The following is a 23835-nucleotide window of genomic DNA, read 5'->3' as shown; positions in this document are numbered from 1 at the left end:
GTTATTTTAATCGTAGCTGATTAATCTGAAACCAAAGATATCATATTAACAAGATATCCAGCTCTCACATTTCCCGAACAAATAGTTGGCAACATCCTTTTTTGCAAGCATGGCGCCTTCAGACGAGTCCGCATCGAATCTCGTACATAGAAGTAGGGGAGAGAAATGTCAAATTCGTGTGCGCCAAAATAGCAGCACTGCGCTCCAATACAATTTTTCAATGTGATGCCGTGCGATGGCGTTGCTGGACTGAAGATTGATTTCGCTCCAAGCTGACAGGGTCTGCTGAAATTGAGGTGCTATGATAATGATAAAATAAGACAGTGTCTAACTTATTGGAGTTTATATTTAATTATCTTCGCATTTAATTATGCTCTGAAGCCACTCTCATCCTAACTGTTCCACGACAAATTTTGAACTTGTCTTAACCTAATATCCTATCTAATATCTGGCTATCACAATAGATACCTAGACAGGAAAAAGACGCGACAAATTTGGCAAACCACCGGCTTAAGATTCGAAAACTAAATTCAATATTTAAGTTAGTAAAAGAAACGTGTGAATTAAACATAAAAATAAGCCATGAGGAACGGGCATGAATTGAGCTCACCACAATCTATAGTTTTGCCGAATGAGAAATAACACGAAAGAAGCAAAACACTTCTTTTCGATAAGACTATTCTTAAAAGCTCGAAGGAATAGAAATATAGAAGAAATAAAGCTTGAGCTTGAGCGACCACCCCTGGTTGCTACTCCGTTACTGATCGGGATTAGCTGAAATTGTACAGGGAGTTTCTAGATGATCCGACCTGGGACTGGTAAATCATCCTTCAATGTACATCTTCTGGTAATCCCAGAATTCAATGATCAGTACTGGCGCCGGCCAGGCCCGAACGTAGATCGTCTAAGGAATGGGAAGGGATGTTAGTCCAACACTTGTTGTTACTAGAGGCCGTATATACTACTGCGCACTCCACAAGTGTCACGGGAGGAGGATATTTGTTAGTAAAAATTTCAGTATTGGTATTATTCGCGCGCGACTCAGTATGTTCCGCTTTCAAGATGCTCGAATGCACTACTAAACTCCAAATAAAGGTCAACAGATATCACAAGCGTCTTGATTCTTTATTATTTCCACTTTATTATTTTAATTATTTATTATGATTAATAATTGGTTATATTGGTTGATCTGGGCTACCGAGAAAAATATTAATTTACTGTTTGAAATATTAATATCAAGTGTTTTTTACTATGTATTCAATATACCGATAAATGTTATCTCTGTTATTAACTTTGTAATATAAACGAATTTGCGCAATGGTTGATTTTTATCATTCATTTTATAATCCTGAAAGACAACCAATAACATGGAAGAAGGAATCATTCCTAATAAAACTTTTCTCGGAAGCTAGACGGAAATTGATAGGTTGAATGAAGAGATAATTTAGTAAAATAAAGTAATCAGAAGTGAAACATTGAAAATATCTGATAACTGAAAAGAAAAAGAAATTCCTGCAATTGTCGCCTTTTACGACATGGAAGCAGGAACCCAGTGGATCTATTCTTGGTTCATTTTTTTCCGCCGGATTCCACACGGCATCTAGGCTAGTACTGTCTGGGGAGAGATAATAGGTACTATCATTCTCCTAGTGGACCCTAGCCCCCATGGAATAGAAATATAGAAGAAATAAAAGCAATTTACGGAACGAAGTGATAGTGTTGTGTTCTGGTAAGTGAAAGTAGAAGAATAGGCAAAAATAGTTTAAAAACTCTATTTCTGTATTCATAGTTGTGGATTTGTATTCAGGTTGTGAAATTATTTACTTAGCTCTTTGCAAGACGTAATAATGACAATGCTTTCGGATTGATATAACACTGCAATTTCAAGCTACTTTATATTAGGTGCATGTTCAACATTACATACTACAAATACGTTAAACAATAGTCATAATTAACGTGGTATTTTTCTTTGTTACTTGTATCTAGCTCAAAAGCGTTAATGTCAATGACACTCACCCTCGTTTTTTTTTAGATAAGACAATTTATGTTTTATTTTCAGAGTTCAAGTTGTGATCAGGAAGAGACCATAAAAAAACAATATTATCTAAACTGCTAAAAACTACTGTTTTTTTAGTCACAAATATACAACATTCGATTTGTGTTTCGTGCCGCACTGTCTTAGAGTTCTAAAACTGTAACATAACCTGGTTTTGGAGTTTTTAAAAATAAACTGGCAATATTTAGTCACGTTTATTATAAGAATCATTTTAGCAAAACTTATCCTAGTATTACAAGTCTCAGTGTGGCACAAAATACAATCTTCTTTTACGGTATCAATGAGGGATTAATAGGCTATATTCCGCATGGCCTGCAGCAACAGGAAACTAGACAGCGGAAAAGCAATCCTATGCTATTTGGCTTTCTTCGGTTCGTCTTGTCTGGCAGTCAAATCGGTTACAATATTGTCCAGCTTAGTGCTAAAAGCTTCGAACGAGAATCTCTGTTGAACCCGTTTTCGACCCATTTCACCCATTCGTTCGCAGCTCCTGTCATCTTTGACTAGCTTTGCCATGGCAGCACCGAAACTAACCGGCGTAGGCTCACATAAAAATCCTGTCTGATCATGAATGATGGTTTCTGTAGGACCTCCGCTGTTTACAGCAATGATCGGTTTGGCGAGATACATTCCCTCCAGGGGTACTATACCAAAATGTTCGTTCTCCGGTGTGTAGACTAGTGCCTGAGCACGCTGAAGTAAGAACAACTTTTCGCGATCACTGGGGGAGCGAAGGAATCGAATCTTCGAGCGAAGACCCATATCTTCAGCGAGTTCTTCTAGTTCGTCGAAGTGTTCTACGTTCTCCAGTACACGTTCGTCGTATCCTCCCGCAACTATTAGCATGAGTTTGTTCCATTCATGCGGCGATATGAGTTCCTGTAGTCTTTTGAAAGCGTGCATTGCTAGATTAAGATTTTTCTTACGCTCGTAACGATTGATCGAAAGAAAGACGAAGCACTCTGGTGGAATACCGGAAATTTTGTCCTTCTCTTCCAGCACTGTTTCGTCGAAATATTTTGTGTTCAGAGACGGGTACAATACATCCGGGTCGACTGATATACGCTTAAATGTTTCCTTGAAGACGCGACCAGTGAACTTGCTGTTTACTAAGATTCCATCGGCCTTGCCAGTTGTGATTTCTTCTAGATAATTCAATGGCATCCGGTAGTATCGCTTCAACAAACTGCCCGGTTGTGAGAGCAGCTGATCTGGGTAATGGCAGTAGAACAGCACCTTCGGGTTTGATTTAGCCAGCCGAATAATCGGAATTCCCAGCGATATGAGATCACAAAATACAATGTCAAAACGTTCTTGTTTCGACAGGAAGAAGGTGAAATAAAAGGCAGCATACACCATTCTCACATATGCACAAACGGCGTAACATTTTCCAAAAATGTCCCTCGGAATCCAATCACCAACGGTAAGGACTCTCAATTTTCCATCTCGTGTTTCCTCGAAGCAATGCTCCGGATCGTGATGATTCGTCAGAAAGCTAACCGTATGACCTTTATTCTGCAATGCCAATGCAGCATCCACAACAAGCCGTTCGGCACCGCCGATACCCAAGTCGGGATGTACAAACAAAATACGGACCATACCTGGAAACTTTTTATCGGTTTTATTTTGTCCGGCACTGTCCGGGATAGGAGATGGTGGATTTTTTTTGTGGCAGCTAGGAATGATGGGGCAAACGTATCCGATCAGCACTAGGCGTTTACGTGTAGCACTGAAGATGTTACAGAAATTGACGAGATGATTAGATGCGTGTCCGAAAAAAACAAATCGTTGTCACGTTTCACGTCAAAACAATTTGTTGCCCATGTGGCGGAACATATATATCGAAGAACGTGAACGCTTTTCACGGAGTACATTCACAGAGTTGTCTCGGTGCATGGTCAATATAATTTATGTATTTATTAATAAAGGTTCAGCGTTTGATAGCATTTTGAAGATTTCACAACTCATTCAATCAACCCGAACTAAGTAAAATTTATTCAATGATCTTTATTTTTTTTACATTTTTCAAGTGGGTTTTCTATAATGTTGATAGTAGGTCTTCACATACACAGGCTTGATCTGAGGATCATCAGAAGCTCGATAGATATCTTTTTCTGTTTTCTGATTTAATAATGCAAAATTGTAAGCTGCAGTTATGCACATTATTTTTCAGAAAAAATAGTATTATGAAGTTTTGCTAAAGGATAAAATTATTTTTGTTGCAATTAAGTTATGGTATGTCAATATACTCGGGATTTTCTAACCATATGATTTTGACAGATACTGTATGTAAACAACAAAATATTTGTTGGATTTCGCTTTACATTTGCATTTCATCTTCTGCTTGGAGTAAATTATTTCCAAAATTTGTCATGAATGATCCTAACAGAAAAATTGTAATAGACAAATCATCGGTAAGTCATCATAGCAATGCCAAGTTTAATTTAATGGGAAATAACGAATTGATTTCTCGACAGCTTCTCAGTTTGAAAGCGGAATTGCTGCGAAAGCAGGAGGAAGTAAGCCGTGCTAAAGCATCCAATTCGATTGATGATTTTGTTCCGAAAAAAGTTCCCAAGCCGGAGAAGTCATCTGGGAATGGCGCAAAGGATAGCAATAAAACAAATGCATCGGAAAAAGACGGAAAAATGGTCGAATTGGAAGATTCGGCAGCATTAGAGCGTTCGAAACGAGTTCTGAAAGCAAAAGCCCGTTACTACGATCGCATGGTGGCTTCGGGTGGGTCACTGAATAGTGACGAAAATTGTCTGGTGATGTTCAACCACAAGAAACAATCAGATAGACCACCTCCTCTCAGTGATGAAGCGGCAAGTTCCGATGAATCGTATATTTCGTCGGATGAGGAGAGCCACAGAAAAGAGCAAAACAGGGACTGGTATGAATTTGATTTTGTTAAGCAATTATCGCTTGTTTTTCAAAAAAAAAAATATTGTTCGCAGGGTGGAATTCGTTGATTTCCTTGGACGTAGCCGCAAGTGTCGTAGAGAAGAGTTGGACGATTGTATACGGAAAGATAAAGAATTGGCACGAACTACGGGCGAACGGGAAGACGGAGAAGGAGAACACGAAGAAGATGGCGAAATCATCGGACCCATGCCGTCAGTAGCCATTACGGAGGACACTATTGGTGATCGGTTCCGAGAGATGCGGCAGCAGTGGGCTAAACAAGATGCCGAAAATTTAGAAAAAGAGTCTGTGACTTATCAAGATGTGCTGTTTGACGGTAAGTGCATATTTTTAGTTACGTTTTACAAGTGCATAACAAAAATGCGTGATAGAAAAACATGCAAAATTTGGCATGGAGAGTACTGCCCATACTTGCATATCAGTCCCATATGAAAAATCGGCATTTCGGGAAAAAGACGATCAAAATTTAATTTTCGAATTTTTTGACTTATTGTGCTACCTAGTGCTAAATCATGGTATAATTACATGAATTATCGGTAATACACCTTTACTATTTCAATATTGCAACAAATGAAATTATTGAAATTTGCACTGAATAGGACTGATATGCGGGTACTTTGCATATGGGACAGACATGAGTTGATATTTTTTTCACATTTTACTGAACAAAACCTCTACTTTTATCGCAATTTCTGAGAGTATATTGAGGATAGATCTCATTCCTCAATCTAACCCTAAATTGACGAAAATCGTTATGGGACTGATATGCGAGAATGGGCAGAATAGGTATTGAGCAATAGAGTTCATATAATCTGGATAATTCTTCCAAGCAAAACTTATGCAAAAAAAAATGAACTGGCCATACGGCACCAAGAGCTTCGCGCCGATCCTGAGGTTATCGTTTTTCTGTCATAGTCAATGTTTTTGATGCAAAACTAGTATATTTCAAAACTACTCGCAGAGCCTTTTTCTGTCATAAATTTGAACGATAATAACTTAGACACTTTTTGACGGATTTATATTATTTAACAACCAATCGATTCAGAAACATTCGACTTAAACATATATGGTAACGTCGTTTCTGTATTCAAAGGAAGTCAAAGTCTTGGCATTACATTCCTTTTGTGGAATTTGGCCTTTCTGTTTCAACAGACTTCGCAGCCGATTCTTAGTGTACAGAATCTTTGCATGGCACTATGGATCCTAGTGACACTAAGAATCCTTCCAGGTCGGGGCTCGAACATACAACAACTGGCTTGTAAGACCAGCGTCCTATGCATTGAACCGCCAACCCGGGACAATATCTGTATTCAATAGCATTCTATTGAAAAATTGGTTTGAATCGACCAATGTTTTAACAAACCAATCACAGTATGCCATCATGATGTCATCCGTTTGTTTTCTCGCGCACGACCGACGGTTTTGACCATTGCTTGCCCCTAGGTTAGCCACATATACAGATTCATCTGTATTTTGCAGATTTTTTAGATAAATAAAAGAAGTAAAACCATTATCCTGATTTTGTCTCTATTCCAAAAACTGGATGAAACTTACATAAAAGAGAATATCAAAAATTTCTTCTGATAAGATGAACAGATGATGGCCTCGGTCATAATGTAAGGTGGTAAAAAAGGAAGATTACAAATTACTTTATACACAATAAGTGAAAGTGAATAAAACATAGAATCATTTTCAGGTGAGATTTTAAATGTTTTTCATAAAATCATAATTTCGGGATGCTCAAACGCAGAAACCACTTCCAACGTTTTTTCGTCTACATCATAAAGTTCAGACGAAGCAAAAAGAAATTTGAAGAAAATTTTGTTGTCTTTAAATTTGGGTTCTCAAGATTATTTTATTTCGTTGTGCTCTAAAAACCTCACGAAATGATTGTTCTTGTGTTGTCATCAAACGTATAATTTAAAACTGTCCCACAACCAATATTTAACTTAATCTTAAAAAAACTAAGTATTTCCCATATTAAAAAACAGCGTCCATCTTTACTTCTTCGAGTTTGAAATTCATTTAACGATTTCTACAAAAATATTAATCATACCACGGAACGTGCGATCACAAAAGAGTTGACTGGATTCTTCATTTGATTTTGATGTTCCGGTGACTAACAGGTCAGTTTAAAACTTTCGGCGATAGATTTTTTTTGCCCAATTCGGAGCGCTTGTATTTTGGTGATTTGTTGATGAATTTTCTACTTTTAACTGGATTCGAAAACAATACTTCGATATTGTACGCTTAAAAATGGATTCATTTGTCGACGGAGTCGTGTGCACGCTGGACAATTATTCAAGTGATACGGTGACTTGCATCATAGATATCTCTTTTTCCTTGAATATGACAAAAACACAATTAATTATCTTTTAGCATTCGCTCATAACTACTATTATTGATGCCAACAGTAATCATGTAATCCAACTTAATGACTAGAAACTGACATGGCCTGATCAAGTAAAATCCAAACTAAGTGTAACAAGAACAATAAATCGTTATGCAGTACCAATTTGATCCAGTTTTTTTTCACTTGGATTAAAACGCTTCAAAAGATTCGGAATGAAATACTGAAAGTTATCTCCTGCGTTTATTACAAATGAGTTGCATAGACTCACATATATAGAAATATTAGGTGCAATACCATATAGTATCAAAGATAAACTCAAGATAAGGTGATCTGCGATTTTACGTGTAGAGTTGCACTGAGTCGTGATCATCATCCACACGTCAAATCGTACAAAGTAGTTCCGTCACGAACCAAAATGATCGTCATTCAACGTTGATCGAATTCATGTCATGGGTAGCGTACGGCGAACACGAACAACAGTGACGCGAGAGTGGCAGCACGCAGAGAGGAAAATATTTCGAATAAGAGAAAAGATCGGTCATTCTCTGTTTGTTTTTAAAACGGTTCGTTTATAGTTTTATAGTAAATTGAAAATGGATCAGAAGAAAGCGAAAAAACGTGCCTTTGCATCGATTATCCCAGAGTGTATAAAAATTGAAGAAAAAGTTTTCAAATGCAATATAATCGAAGGTGGAGATTGTGAATATTCACAAAAAGTTACGATGCCAATAATTTCACTCGCTATTTCCCCGTACAAAGCATCCAGAGCAAGCTAAATTTCGAGGCTTTGTCAAAAAATCTGACGATACTGCAGTTGCAGACCACTGGCCATCGATACACAAAGTTTTACCGAAGCTCGTTTGAAACTGATTATTTGTCATAATCTTCCAATGCGATGTTTTGATTGGGAAGGTCTACGAATGTTACTGGACCCAATTTCGGAAGCAGTTAACATGAAAATAACTAGGAATAATGTAAAAACACACTCAGTCGGTGTTGAACAGCTCTTGGCTCCTGGATTTTTTTTGGCTACCTAGAGTTTCATTGATTCAAGGCTTCAGTCTTTTTCAAGGCTACCTGTACCACTGACAGTCTTTTTAAAGACTAACAACTAGTCAGCCTTTCTAAAGGCTATACAAAAAGTGATATTAGAGTGACTAAGTGATACAAAGAGTGACTAAGAAATTAGTCAGCCTTTTTAAGGCTAGCTATTCAAAGGACTATTCTTCGAACTAATCAGTCTTTATCAAGACTTTTCCAAACTAGGAGTCTAAACGAAGACTAATTTAGCCTAGTTAATTTACTACTAACAGCTCAAACAAAAAATTTAGTAGTTAATTTAATTTAAAATTTCATTCATTTCAAAAATGCCTGCGTCCAACCGAAAAGGCAACAAGCCTAAGACTAAAAATAATTCAATACGGAATAAATCACAATCCGTTATTCAACATTTTTCTAATAACATTCACGATCTTATAGAATCTGAATGTAAAAATAAAAGACAACGGACGGATTTCCCTTCCACTGATCCTATTTCGTCTAACAATATTTACGAGATTCTTCCTGAATCCGATTGTAGCGACATAGAAAAAAATTCTTCAAAAATTCCCAAAATGGACGCTTGTCGTTCTGGGAAGAAACAACAATCTATGCCACCAGTGACGGTGATTATTTCCGACTTCAAAGCATTCCGTACTAAGCTTTCTACTTTTCTCCCGGAAGTAAAAGTCTCATTTCAAATCGGACGAAGAGGAGAATGTCGAGTCTTGGTTGATGGATTGGAAGATTATTTTATTCATATGATATGAAATCAGACAGACCCTTCAAGGCTGTCTTGAGAGGCTTATCAAATGATCAAATAACTGATGAAATTAAAAATGAACTGAAAGAATTGCTTCGTTTTGCCCCTTCCCAAGTAATACTTATGAAAAAAGAGCGAATGGTACTTCTAAACCACGCTCTGGAATTTCCCATGAACTTTACCAAATACACTTCAATCGAAGTGATGTAAACAATTTGAAAACTTTAGAAAAAGTACGTTTCATTTCCCACATTAAAATTCATTGGGAACATTATAAACGGCATAATCGTATTGCAAACTTAACGCAATGTCGTCGTTGCCAAGGCTTCGGTCATGGAACCAAAAATTGTCATATGGATATACGGTGTTTGAATTGTGGTAAATCTCATTCGAAAGACATTTGTCCAATGAATGAAACCACTGATAAATTTTCATGTTCAAATTGCGATGGAAATCATAAATCCAATTATTTGCAATGTCCTGTCAGGGAAAAAAATTTAAACGCTCGTTCGCTTAGACAACAAGTCAAATCAACGACCTTAAATTTACAGAACATACCTGAAAATGAAAAAAAAAACGTTACAAATGCCACGCCTAATTCTTCTAAGGCACTTATTTTTTCGAATTTAAAACAAAAAACAGGTACGCCTTCCAATTCGTCTTCTAACGAAAACAATTTATTGACAGGTAGATCGACCTCGTCATCATCTTCTTCTAATGTCAGTTACGCTAGTGTAACAGGTAGAAATCTACCACTTATTTCTTCTAATGTAAATAATCAAAACACAGTAACGCCTTGCAGTTCATTTTCTAACGAAAACAATTTATTAATAGGTAGATCGGCCAAATCATCTTCTTCTAATGGCAGCTACACTAGTGTAACAGGTAGACATCTACCTACCAATATTCCTTCAATGCCATTCGCTTCTTTAAATGAAGTCGAATTAGGCGATATAACGGAAAATAAAATCATCTACCTACAAGATCAACTTTTTCAAATGATCATCCGAATGAATTCGACTTCATCACTTTTTGAAGCATTTCAAATCGGATGGTAATTTGCAAATAATATTATAATGAATTTAAAATTTAACAGTGATGTTAAATAATTATTTGAATATTTTAAATTGGAATGCTCGATCTTTAAAATCGAGCGAGGATGAATTTTATAATTTTCACAAAGTTCACAAACTCATATTGCCATTGTGACAGAAACTTTTCTTAAACCAAATGTCCAATTGAAAAGTAATCCACATTAGGGGCTGTCCATAAAAGACGTCACACTTTTTTTTGACGATTTTTGACTCCCCATCCCCCCTTTGTCACAAATTGTCACAGAAGCAAAGACCCCCCACCCCCTATGTCACATGTCACGAATTCAAAATAAATAAAATTCATCTCAATACATTCTTAATATGTATGACAAACCATACAAATATGAGGGAAAAATCGATTTATTACATGCTGTCATTAGATTAAAAAATATCCCCAAAACTACAAAATCATCGGAATTATTTTAATAATATCAATTATATAAATTAACAAAAGTATTTGGTTGGAATTGATGAAACATTTAAACCATCTGTTTTATTCCTCCTAGGAGTACACAGATATATTACAGTTTTAGGTAAAGAATCATATTTCCTTAGTGTAGCATACAGGGCTGAGAAAATAAAGACCAAAACCTCATCAAAACGAGATCACTGCCGGAGAATCTTTTCATGATCAGTTGATCAGTGAATTTTAAATTACATCGATCAAAATCGGTACGGATCTTCCGTCACACAAAATCGGTAGTGATTTTGAGCTAAAATGATTCTTGATTCATGTAAGTTCAATCATTGGATGATTCGATAAGCTTTGATGTTGGTGGAGGAAAATCACATATGATCAAGATAAGACATGACATGATCTACGTCTGAAATCGTTGATCTCCCGCCCTTTTTCAAATGGAGTACAATTGAATAAACTGCATCTGAATCACATACAAGAAATTCTTATGATTTACTATTATCAATGCTAGAAAATCAAATTACTGAAAAAATTGTCAGTGCATAACTTAAGTTAAACCGTTTGAAGGCATATTTTTTATTTTTACTCATATTAGGCAAAATTTATTAATTTCGCTAATTTACTCGCTCCTCCGTGCACTTTTGCTGATCACAACAGAAATGATTTCCTGCATCACTCATTTCCGAATTTACAAGAAGAAGCTTTTACATCAACAAATACACGTTTTCCTATAGAATGTAAACGTTTATTGTGGAGATTTTTTCAGGAAATAGGGCAAAGCAGTAATATAATTAGGTATTTCAAAAATGCGCTCATTGAGAATATCCCCCCCTCCCCCCAGTCACAAAAGGTCACGTTTTATGAAACACCCCCCTCCCCCTTGCGGCGTGACGTCTTTTATGGACAGCCCCTTATGTGGTTCATCGATTTGACAGGTTTACTGGAATGAGTGGTGGAGTTGCCATTTTTGTCCAACGGCAAATTAAACATCGAATTTTACCTTTTTTCAATACTAAAGTTATTGAAAGCTTGGGAGTCGGAAGTTGAAACCATTCATGGAATTTATTTCATCGCTTTAGTTGAACAAACTGAACCATATTCCAAACCTTTCTGGAAACTTTCTAAGGTTCTTAAGAAACCTCAGAAACCAATTCCTGCTCTCAAGGAAGGAAATCAAATACTTCTTACAAATGGCGAAAAAGCTCAAAAACTTGCTCAGCAGTTCGAGAGTGTCCACAATTTTAATTTGAACGTTGTGAGTCCTATTGAAAATGAAGTCTCACTGAAATATGATCACATTTCAACCCAAGTGTTATCACAAGATGACATTATTGAGACGAATTTTGATGAAATTAAATCAATTATTAGGAAACTTAAAAACATGAAGGCTCCTGGTAATGATGGAATTTTTAATATTCTTGTTTAAAATCTTCCCGATGTTGCCTTGAGACTCCTGGTTAAAATTTGCAACAAGTGTTTTTCATTAGCTTACTTCCCAAAAAGATGGAGAAACACTAAAGTAATTCCTATCCTCAAACCTGATAAAAACCGAGCAGAAACATCAAGTTATCGACCAATTAGCTTACTTTATTCTATCAGTAAACTTTTTGAAAAAATTATCTTGTTGAGAATGATGTCTCATATAAATGAGAATTCAATTTTTTTACCAGAGCAGTTGGGATTTCGTCATGAACATTCAACTACTCATCAACTTGTCAGAGTAACGAACATGATAAAAGCAAATAAATCTTCTGGGTTATCCACTGGAGTTGCTCTTCTAGATATAGAAAAAGCATTCGACAGTGTTTGGCACAAAGGTTTAATAGCAAAAATGTCTGATTTCCAGTTTCCTATTTATTTGATCAAAATGATTCAAAATTATTTAACTGATCGTACTCTTTAGGTTAGCTATCAGAATTTTAAATCTGAATTGCTACCCGTACGAGCCGGTGTTCCGCAGGGTTCGAGTGTAGCTCCAATCTTTTATAATATTTTCACTTCTGATCTTCCAAATCTACCCGTTGGTTGTCAGAAATCGTTATTCTGTGACGACACAAGTCTGTTAGCGAAAGGTAGAAACCTAAGAGTGACCTGCAGTCGCCTACAAAGAAGTTTAAATATTTTCAGTGATTATCTGTCAAAATGAAAATAAACCAAATGTAGCAAAAACGCAATTAATTATCTTTCATAATAAGCCAAGAGCTTCTTTTCTCAAACCAAACAATAATCACATTATCAAATTGAATGGCTTGGAATTGACATGGTCTGATCAAGCTAAATACTTAGGTTTAACGTATGACAAAAAGCTCACTTTCAAGGATCACATTGAAGGAATCCAGGCAAAGTGTAATAAATATATTAAATGTTTATATCCTCTTATAAACAGAAATTCTAAGCTCGGTCTAAAAAACACATTGTTAATTTATAAACAAATTTTCAGACCAGCCATGCTTTATGCAGTACCAATTTGGTCAAGTTGTTGTTCCACCAGGAAGAAAACGCTTCAAAGGATTCAGAATAAAATTATGAAAATGATTTTGAAGTGTCCTCCCTGGTTTAGTACAAATGAGTTACACAGACTCACAAATATAGAACCATTAGATGTGTTGTCACATAATATTATAAGCAAATTCCGACAAAAATCGATGCAATCTTCAATTGAATCGATTCGCTCTCTGTATTAGTTAGCAAGTAGGTTTAGAATTTTCCCTACACAAAAATCTCAGAATTGCGGAAGCAAATAATGTCCTCATGGTAACAACCAAATGATATATATAATAGGGCTGAAAAGTCACCACTTGTGGCTGAACACCCAATTTAAAATCTTAATAATTAATTTCATATTTCAATAAATAGTTATTTAAAAAAAATAAGCCTCCTTTTCGAACTAACTTCATCAATTCACAACGAATGCATTAATTTGAGATTCATCCCAAACGCATCCAGTCAGTTCGAAGTGGTAACCAATTCAAGGGGTAGCTTGGAATCACCCGACGACCAGTTGTCTATTTCAAGAGTCTTTTAGTCAAAACCAAATTTGCAGTTGATCTGGAAGAAAATTGATATCTACTCCCATCCGCCACCCGAGGGACGTGAACTGAAAACTTTTCAGATCCTAGCAGCGCCTGACAATCTTCTATTGTTGATTACTGCATTCGGTGGCATGGCTTCTATTTAAGCTCGTTCTTACACTCATGCTGAACAACATCAATTATTAGTTTGTAATTATTGTAATTGAGTATAAACGCCGGAAATGTTTCCTTTTACGTAAATTTCCCGTTCTTTCACGACAGATTTCTTGAAGCATAATTGAATACAAACCAAAGCTTGAATTTCACCGAGTACTAATGAGTGTTGCATCCTTGAGCACCTTTCACCTAAACCATTCATATTGCACAAAAGCTGTGCTACACAAAGTTTGCTTAATTCATTAGTTTCTCTCTCTATCTATCTGTATCTCTCTTTCTCGAGTTAGGTGGCCTGGTTCCCGTGTTGCTACCCAACTGAGTTATTTCAACATTTACCAGTCGTCATTTTCGTACTCTCAAACAGTCGTCAGCAGCTGCATCTCCTGTCGTTTTTCTTCTCAAATACTGTCGAGCTAGTCAGCAAATGTGTATGTGCCGGTTCCCGTATGCTGATGATTAAATAAGATTTCACAACGGCAGGAGGAAACTTAAACTGATGAAATGTAACTTCGTTGCAGCATTTCCAGGGCAAGAATATTTCGGTTACAGTATGATACCGGTTATTGCAAACATCTGCTCGCAAAGCTTATTTTGATTTTGCTTTGTATCTTTTTTTCTAAAATTTAATCTTCGTTATATCTCACCAAAAAGGAAAATTTGTTTTATCTAGGACCAATCTTAGAGCAAAATAAACTAAACTTAAAATTGTCAATAGTTGTAAAATTCCGTGAATGCCAAACTTACGGCAATAAAATATGTTCTAATGGGCTTCTGAGAATTGCCGATCTCGCGATTCGCACTGTTTGGCCTGAGATTTGGAACATTCTTTCACTTTTCGAAAACTGGAACGAATTAAGCTGAGTTTGGTACTGCTTTTCCCTGGCGCCCGCCTTACCCGCAGTCCCGTACATTCTCTCTTTTTCTCTGGCACATACACGCTCCAGTTGGTTGCAGCAGTCATAATTTAATTAAAAGTTGAATGAAAATCTGCTCCACCGCTTTGCCATTGTGGAAAATAGTAACAGCAGAACCGTACGGCGTATAGTTTCACGAAATTATTGCTTCGGCTTGACTTTGGTTGCGCTTTTTTTTCTCAGTTGGCTTACCAAGGGAAGTTGGAAAGGGGAGTTTGCGGGGGATGTTCCAGCTGGCTGCAATAATCGCATTCGAGGATCCTTTGCTGTGAAGTGAAGATGAGAGTACTTCGTTTCTAGTTGGGAACTATTCGAGAAAAGCGACCATCTGTCGATTATGAGAGACAAGTGGGGGAGGTGAGCGGGGTCCGATGCTACAGGAAATGTAATAACAACCCGGAAAAATCTGCTGTGTTCGCGGAGTCGGTGCGGCGTGATAAGTGGAAAAATATAATTGGGCGAATTACCAAAATAAAATAATTAGAGAAATGTTTATGGTGTTCTTTTGTTCTCGGAAAAGTGCATAGTTTTCTGCTACATGTGCCGAAATTTGTTAGAACGTTCCAATAAAAGTTTATGGATTTGTGCATGGTGCATCTGCATCCTCCAACTAAAAGAGAACTGTATACAATTATAACAAGAGAGGGCACGCGATGTTAGGTACTGAAATGTTGTACGATTGCCATCATGATAACTAGAAAGATACAATCGTAAAAGCGTAAAAAAGCTACAGTAATTGGGTGCGCTAACTAGCAATTCAACTTTTCCGTTTTATGATGTGATGCTCGGTAATCATATAGATACGGAGAATTTCCCACTTTCTCATATTTGCAACGTAACAAGAATTATTCAAATCATACTAGTAAATGCAGCATTTCTATTATCAGAGTAAAAATGGTCATATGAATGCTTCCAAATAGATTGCTTAACATTTCAAAAAAATGTCTTTTGAGATGTTTTTTTTTGCCTACCTGGAATAAGCAAGTAAACTTTAACGACATCCAATCACCTTATTTTCTTCATTTGCTCATTTGACAGGGATTCTAAATACTAAACATGAACCAGTTTATTTTTTTACATTGTATGTAAATAAAATCACAGTAATGTTGAATCTCATTGATACCCTTTTTTGAAGGGATATAAATATTCTAAGAACAATACACATCGTTGATGTCTTGAGTGCTTCGTTTGATGAGTCATAAAACTTCAGAGCCTTTCGTTGTAACAAACACAAAGCGGATGCCGTTCTGATCACATATTTATAAGACTTTCTCAATGTTCATTTGTAGAGTATCCCAATCCACAAGGTTTGCGATATTTTTTTAGATCTTCTGCATACACTACTTCAAATAAAGACAATTCACAGTATAGATCAGTCACGAATAGCTTTAGAAGGAGTGGTCCGTGGTGGCTCCCTTGTTTCGTCTCGTGAAGAACAGAAAAAGCCTTCTTAACACGCATCAAAACTATTCCAACTCGTAGGTCATATTTGTTGATGGCCACACATCCCAAGTAGCATGTTAAGTTGCTGTCTTGTATTTTTCTACTGATTGTGCAATTTATCAAGTTAGTTTATATTACTATTCTGGTAACTGTTGTGTTATGGAAAAAGCGCAATTTTTCTGTGTTGTGCAACATATCTTCAAGTTCATCCGTTATTACGAACATTCATTCACAACGGTTGTGCAACTGATACAAAAACTTATACGTCGATCCCATCACAGAGGCAGTAATAAAATCAGCGAAAAAACAATTGTGAAACTCGTGAGAACTACTACGTAATGTAAACAAGAAATGGAGTGACGTTTACAAAAACATGCAAACTTAATTTCTAATGAATAAGTTTCACATTTGATTTTCAATACAACTGCTCTTAACACAAACATGGATCTTGTAAAATAATCTGCACATGAAAAATGATAATCTTACATATTGTAGAATTGATCTTTTGTGTTTTTGTAATTGAAAAATCGACAACGAACTGCATTTTTATGGTGAAACATGTATTCGTACGGCCGAAATTTTCAAGCGCCTTTGAATTAACGTGTTTTGCTGATTGTGCACCAATTACTGTGAAAATAACAGTCTAGTATTTTTAATGAGAATCATCGGAATGCAGTTTAAAATACATGAATTCAAACATTCTTAAAATTTTCAGTCGGTTTCGATCAAACTAATGTGTAATTAATCCTGAAAAATCTCGAAATGAATTTTGCTTGAATATTTTTCAATATGGCATCGATGGTAACAGTGAGTTGAATAGTAAATGGTTCACCCAACGTAATAACTTATATTATCTAAATAACAGGAAACATTAACATATTAATCAGTTCGGGTTTACATCTCATCCAAGTCAGTCGATAAAACAAAACCGCTTACGTTGGGGACAGAAGAAACCAAGTACAGTATTGTGTAGTGAACAATAGACCTCAAAAATGAGTGAACCAAACGAACAAAAGCTACCGCCGGTACAAAAGAATACAATTATTATTGACTTCAGACAGTGCAAAATTTGACCTTCGATATGAGAACTTGAAGGTTTGCTTAAGGAGCAAATGCATCTTGACATTAAACGTTTGCATTTACTTCAATGCAATAAGACCAATAATGTTGTTTATATCCAGTTCTATAAAGAGTTGGATGCAATTCAATTCGCTAAAGACAATATTAATGTGCACTATGTGGAGCATGAAAATATCAAGTACAACATTCCAGTATATATGGAAGATAGTGCTATAGAAGTGCGTGTGCATGATCTTCCCTCAAGCGTCATCGATCCTTATATTCGCCATACCATGTCCCAATACTGTCTCTCTATCGAAAAAGAAACGTGGAAGAATTTTTTCCCCGGTATTCTAAATGGCGTACGTTTGTTACGCATGCGCTTGAGGAGGCCTATACCTTCTTATGTGACATTCGGTCAGGATACAAGAATACCGTGCAAATCACTTGTTACCTATGACAATCAGATGGCCACATGTCAATATTGGCAAAAAGCTGTTCACTACGGTAAGCCATGTGATAAACCGGACAAGGAGACAACTATACCAAAGGACAACGGTGCTTCCTTCACATCAACCCCAAGCAACCCCAGTACACCTGTGACAGTCACCAACAACAGGGAAGTATCCCCTTCAACGAAACCATCTAACGTAACCCCTATAGAACAAAGTACACCAGCTGCAGTTAACAGCTTACCATCCAACCAACCAGCAACTGCAAACAATGTACAACAAGGCGCATCTACAGCAACTAGCAACGAAATCAACAACAATACCGCGGCAATGGATGACGAGACGAACCACGAACAAACTGCCCCTCAATCCTCTCAGGAGGAAAATGGAAGCTCCTCTCCCCCTAGAAAAAGGGTGACAACGAGATCCAATACAAAAAAAAATTGTATCTAAAAACTCAGCTAAATCGGCCACGTAAAGCTTGTACGCAAATAGGCCTGAATAAAATATCTTTTAAATAAAAAAAATTAACATATTAATATTTCGGAAAGAAATGCTCTACGTTTTGTTTTTCTATCAGTAATCTTCTAGTTGAATTAAACAACAATACAGTATAGTCATTCATCTTAGCGGGTCCGACTTTTGTGATATGCACTGTAGGCATTGTTTTGGTAAGTCCATGTGCTGGAGTTGCAAAAACAAGTTGCACAAGCGGTAATATATAACTATGAGAGTAACTATGATGAATTAACTTTTCATTCAATATCTTGAAAAAGTGATGTCAGGTCTGCTCATTTTTTTCGCGAGATGGAAACCGAATACAAATTATCTGATTGATTTTTGTTTTCATTGCGTATGTAATGCTGTATTCCAGAAATTTTTATGATAAAAATCTCATATCTGCAAGTTTTGCGTTCAATTAAAACAGATAAATCTTGCACAACTTTTTTGCAAGTTTTGAATTTTATATCATTGTTTTTCTAAAACGGAAGAAAACTGCTCACACTGACCTAAAAATTCATGAGGCAGCCAAAACTATGCGGACTCAACAGAAACATATTTTTTACAACAAGGTTATCAATTTGGCCAATCATTTTTTGCCTTGCGGAGAGCATCAATCAGTTAACTAGAAAAATTTCTTCCACAAGAGTTTTAAAGCAATTTCGAGTATATTGAGTCCGGTACAATTATGACAGCCGTTTGGAGAGTTTTTGATAAGTTGCACAATTGTTATACTTACTCCCGTTTCACATGACAATGTGAATTTTTTGCAGAGCTTCTAGTGAAACATTAACAAGTTGGTGATTTACTGCACAATTGTTTTAGATGTACTTAAAGTTGTTCTATAGTGATTTTTTCGGTAGTATTGTGAAACTTAACAGTGATAAGTTGCACAACCAATTTTAAAATATTTAATAATCTTTCTGAACATATCTAACATAACTAACATTTCTAAATCAATTGTAAAACATCTTAAAAGTTCAATAAGTTACATTTGCTACTTGGGATATTTATATTGGCGGTTTCTGGTTTCCGGTTCCGGAAGTAGCGGCCAGAGCTCAAAATTCAAGATTATGCGATCCTATTATGCATTACCTAAAACATGAATTTTTTAGTTTAAAATCGCTCCAATAATGCACACTTATACTTGCTGTCAAGAGTGCTTTTCCTTTTTCGAGGTAGTCTACGAAAATTATTTCAAAACATTTCCAATGAATCGAACTTATGACCTTTCCACCCTTTTCAGTCTCCCTGGATCGCTTCGGAATACTCGTGCCGCAGCCAGTTCATTGTCGAGTAATTTTTGTGTTCTCTGGCGTATAATAATGGATCCTGGTTTCGTCAACAGTTTCCAACCGACATCAGAAGTCCAACCGAACTAATCACCATAACCGAAATTTTTTTTCCGAAGTGTGCTTGCGTTCGTCTTTTTGTCCAGAGTATGCAATCTTTTCCATCTGCAGAATCTTAATCACTACTCCACGGTGTAGTCTGAGCCGACTTTAGAACCGTGGTTAGTTGGGCCGAGTGTCATATAAATTTCAAACTATCATTTGAGGTGAAGATGTGAAAACTCTGTAGAATTTTTAGCAAAATTCCAAACTGTTCCAACATTATGTCTTGTTAGTTTAAGGCCTTATTAATTTACCTTGCTCATCCGATATCGGCAATAGTAGTCAAAATTTCTAAAATAAAACTTGCATAAATTGCTTATATTATCAGTAGTTAAAAAGACATCATTACACCACTAAGTAGAAAAAAAACAGTCAATGTGTAAACAGTAAATATCAAACCAATCGAAGAAAGTGTTCGATTTCGTGTGGGTCTCTCTGGGTGCGTGCCTGACAGCAATACTATTGAAAACACGCTAAAGTCTTATGATGTGCGGCAACCTTCGATACCAGAAATGCCAGATTTCTAAGAATATCTTTAAACAGGGGTTCAAAAATCTGTAAATAAAAAAAAATGACTGAGTATCTCATTTCTCTATAAAGTATGAAACAAAAAATTGGTTTGACGATTAAAAAAAACGGTGTGAACTCCATGTTTAATCGTAGTTTACACTAAAAATAGTAATCACTTTGAAATCGATTTTTTTCTACTCCGAGTTTACTTTTATTGCTGATATCTATTTGTATTCAGTTTTACAAATATGTGCCAATTGACTTTGCTGACAGCTCACTTACTACCACAAATGCAAATGACATTGGTTTGTTTTCTTCAGGAAACGCCTGCATTAAACACGATTCACACGATCAATCAAAGCTCGGTCAACGTCACGAATAGCTTAGTAATATTTTGGCCGCCGTTACGGCACAGAAACATTAATTGTTAGCAATTCATATGAAGGGACACTACTTCAAACTCACGTAACATTTCAACGTCGGGGACGTGATCTTAACGTCGACCGAAGTTGATTAATCTGAATCGTGTTTAATGCAGGCGTTTCCTGATGAAAACAAATCAATCTCATTTGCATTTGTGGTTGTAAGTGAGTTGTCAGAAAAGTCAATTGACACATTGTCGCAAAACTGAATTACCGGTAGCCACACCTGCTAACGAAAAATAGAACCAATGAAAGGAGGACTCTTCCGAAAATTTTCATGCCGGCAGTTGTGATTTGTCACGTTTATTTTTCGTTTATTCAATAGTACAAATAGATATCAGCAATAAAAGTAAACTGGGATGGGAAGAAAAGCGATTTGAAAGTGGTTACTCCTACTTTTTCTAGTGTGAACTACGATTAATCATGAAAAATATTCAGCAATGTGGAAAATTGGGTTAGGTTATGTTTTTACGGTCGAGTATTTTTTACACAGAAATGTTGACATCTTGAGAACTAGAATGCTTAGCTATCGAGTACCATTTATGTTGGATACTTTACTTGTTATTCTCGAGCATTTTAAGTATGATATCGAAACAAGTATAATGCTTCTTTCCAAATAAACTTTAGTTTTCGCACAACAAATTTCGATCGACATTATCACATCAAATTACCGAATTCTGCGAAATTTTCTAAGTCTGTACACTGAAGTCTTTGTTTATGCGAGTTTACGTACCGCATAAAAAAACGCATAACTCTGAAAATTCGCAGAAAAAAACCGCATTACTCTGAAAATTCGCATAAAAAAGTCGCATAAAAAACGCAAAAAAAGACCGCATAAAAATACCTTAGTGTCACAATTCTTTACGTTTCAATAGATTTCAAACGCAAAACTAAAAGTTAAATGAAAAATACAGTTCTATTATTTAAATAAAATTAATGCAATCCAACTTAGTTCTTCATCGTCGATGGTTTTCAATCAAATTTTCGATTCATCTCATTTCTGTTCCATAAATGTAAATTTCATTATTTCTTTCTGTGTACCCTCAAAGCGCGGCTCCTAGTGTCTACAACTGTCTCAAAGCCGTCAATTGTGTATCCTCTAGGGAGGTCGCATAAAATTTTCATTACATTTGGACGTATGGAAGCTGAGGTGTCGCGCTAAATGTAACAATACATTTGTAGTATCGGAAAATGAGCATCGAACAAAGAGCCAACATTAACTTTTATTTTAAACTTGGTAAAACTTATACCGAAACTCAACAAATGATGAAACAATTTTATGGCGATGATTTTCCAGCCCGTAGCCGTATTCAGAGTGGTTTAAATGTTTTCAAGCGGGACGGGAGGACTTGGAAGACGACGAACGTTCGGGCCGGCCAAAAGATGTTGTGAACGAAAAAACATCGATTTATCGTATTTGGACAGAAAATGTGGGTCTCAAAAAGGTTTGTGCTTGATTTGTTCCGCACACTTTGAAACAACACGAAAAAAGACCTCAGGCGATACTAGAAGCCACGATGTTTAAAAAGTCCTGGAACTTTCAATTGTGCCTAGTAGCAATTAAAAAACAAATTAATCAATTTTATGTTCGTTCGGAACTCGGATTTCAGAAATGCAATCTCAATCTGTTCCAAACAAAATATTCTTTTACGGGGTAAATTCTAAATAACACATTTCTGCTGCCGTATACTAATGATCCCATATTCTCCTTTCTTCCTCAGAGGCCCGCCAGCATGGTGTCGGATACTATGCTTTTTCGACAGACCGGGAGGAGCGCACTCGGCAGCAGCACGAGCTGGATGCAATTCGAGAAGCTACAATCGATGCACAAAAGGAGAAGGATGATTTGCGAAAAGCTCGTGACAAGATAATTGCCGATCGGGTGAAAGCGGCCAAGGCAAGGCAGCGTGCTCGACTGGGATTGCCGCCTGAGGAAGAGGCTGAGGAAACGGAAGACAAAGACGAGGAGCTTTACGATACTACGGCAGAGAAGAAACGATTGAAAGCGGAAGCGAAAGCAAAGAGAAGAAAGGAGAGAGAGGAAAGAAAACGAGACCACGAAAGACAGAAACACGTTCGCCCTTGGGACGCTGGCAAAGAGTTGGATGAACAATCGGAATGGAAACCAGCGCGGGAATGGTACGTTATGTCTCAGGAAGAATGGAACGAGATGAAGCGAAAAGAAAGAATAAGTGAATTCGCTCCACCTGTAGAAAAACCCACCGGGTGGGTCGAGTTGGTGAAGAAAAATCCATTGCTAAACTCTCCTCGGGACGTTGGAAACGAAGTGAAACCTACTGAAGAGGAAGAGGAAGAGGATGATGATGAAGAGGAACAGATTGGTCCACTTCCTCCTCAACGATCCGATGGCATTGAGGAGAGAATGGCAAATAATCCACTTTTGACATCCGCCCGCGCTACACAGCATGACGTAGAAGATATCTTTATGCCGACAGTGCCCGGGATGGAAGACCTCATTTTACCGGAGGAAACAAACAAAACGCTGTTTTTCACCACCAAGAAGAAAGAGTTTAAAAGAAGGAATTATGATGCTTTCGAAAATCCAACTGGGCCAGAAAAGCAGCAGAAGCTGCAGCAAAATCCCGAACCAATACGGAATGAGCTGAGTGATGGTTCGGAGGATGAGCGTGAACATAAACAGTCTGCAAACATGGGAGTGCAAATTCCACCGCCACCCACTTTCGACTATTATGGGCCAACATCATCGTCATCGCGAATAAAACAAAACCAGCGCCAACCACCGGTCACGAAAACTGCTCTGGAAGCATCAATTGAAGCTGGTCTGAAATTTTTGAGGAATCAGTCAGACAAGGGAGGACCCAGTATAGCTACTAAGAATAAATGGACAAGTAATGCAGACTATTGAGATGGATAGTGAGTTTGGAAATGCTTATTCAATAAATAGACTTGCTAATCGAGTTTGTGTAATTTATTTACTGTTGAAGAGCGAACATTTAGTATGCGGCTATGATAAATATTTAAATATTCACTCTATTATTCTCTCATTTGATAGACACATTACAATTAATAACCCATTACCTGGTGCAGTCTTAATTAATTTTCGCTTTTTGTAAATAAACCGACATAGTTATTCCAGTTTTCTTGAGAATTAAAGTCCTTCACAGGAAGTGCGTAGCAAAACAGATGGTAGTCGCGGATGAGGCCAGGTGTGATGATTAAGCTGCATAGTAAAGCACTTTCCACTGAGGACTTGTGTCACAGACTAACAAACATAACAATATTAGTAAATTCTTCTAAAAATGAGAAGTAATTGGTTGTTG

General features: G+C 36.7%; 2 protein-coding genes across 2 annotated transcripts; one reads left to right on the top strand and one right to left on the bottom strand.

Annotated features, from left to right (window-relative positions):
• Positions 1-1881: 1881 nt before the first annotated feature.
• On the bottom strand, positions 1882-3845 carry LOC131431203 (alpha-1,3/1,6-mannosyltransferase ALG2). Its single transcript, XM_058596781.1, has one exon. It carries the CDS (start codon positions 3653-3655, stop codon positions 2411-2413), a length of 1245 nt encoding a protein of 414 aa, XP_058452764.1. The 5' UTR covers positions 3656-3845; the 3' UTR covers positions 1882-2410.
• Positions 3846-4348: 503 nt separating this feature from the next.
• LOC131430477 (coiled-coil domain-containing protein 174) lies at positions 4349-23472 on the top strand. The gene is made up of 4 exons (XM_058595494.1): positions 4349-4470; positions 4534-4952; positions 5017-5300; positions 22255-23472. The coding sequence occupies exons 1-4, from the start codon at positions 4429-4431 to the stop codon at positions 23418-23420; spliced, it is 1911 nt and encodes a 636-aa protein (XP_058451477.1). The 5' UTR covers positions 4349-4428; the 3' UTR covers positions 23421-23472.
• The last annotated feature ends 363 nt before the right edge of the window (positions 23473-23835 follow it).

The sequence above is a fragment of the Malaya genurostris genome, chromosome 2 (genome assembly GCF_030247185.1).
Source record: "Malaya genurostris strain Urasoe2022 chromosome 2, Malgen_1.1, whole genome shotgun sequence".
Classification (NCBI taxonomy): Eukaryota; Metazoa; Arthropoda; class Insecta; order Diptera; family Culicidae; genus Malaya; species Malaya genurostris.
Note: the sequence above shows the minus strand (reverse complement) of the source record. Positions and strands in the feature narration are given on the sequence as shown.

Bases quoted from the DNA above. Each gene is read 5' to 3' on its own strand.
- LOC131431203 (XM_058596781.1), bottom strand. From the start codon at position 3,655: ATGGTCCGTATTTTGTTTGTACATCCCGACTTGGGTATCGGCGGTGCC.
- LOC131430477 (XM_058595494.1), top strand. From the start codon at position 4,429: ATGAATGATCCTAACAGAAAAATTGTAATAGACAAATCATCG. The intron at 4,471-4,533 runs GTAAGTCATCAT...ATTTCTCGACAG, and splicing joins TTGTAATAGACAAATCATCG to CTTCTCAGTTTGAAAGCGGA. The intron at 5,301-22,254 runs GTAAGTGCATAT...TTTCTTCCTCAG, and splicing joins TCAAGATGTGCTGTTTGACG to AGGCCCGCCAGCATGGTGTC.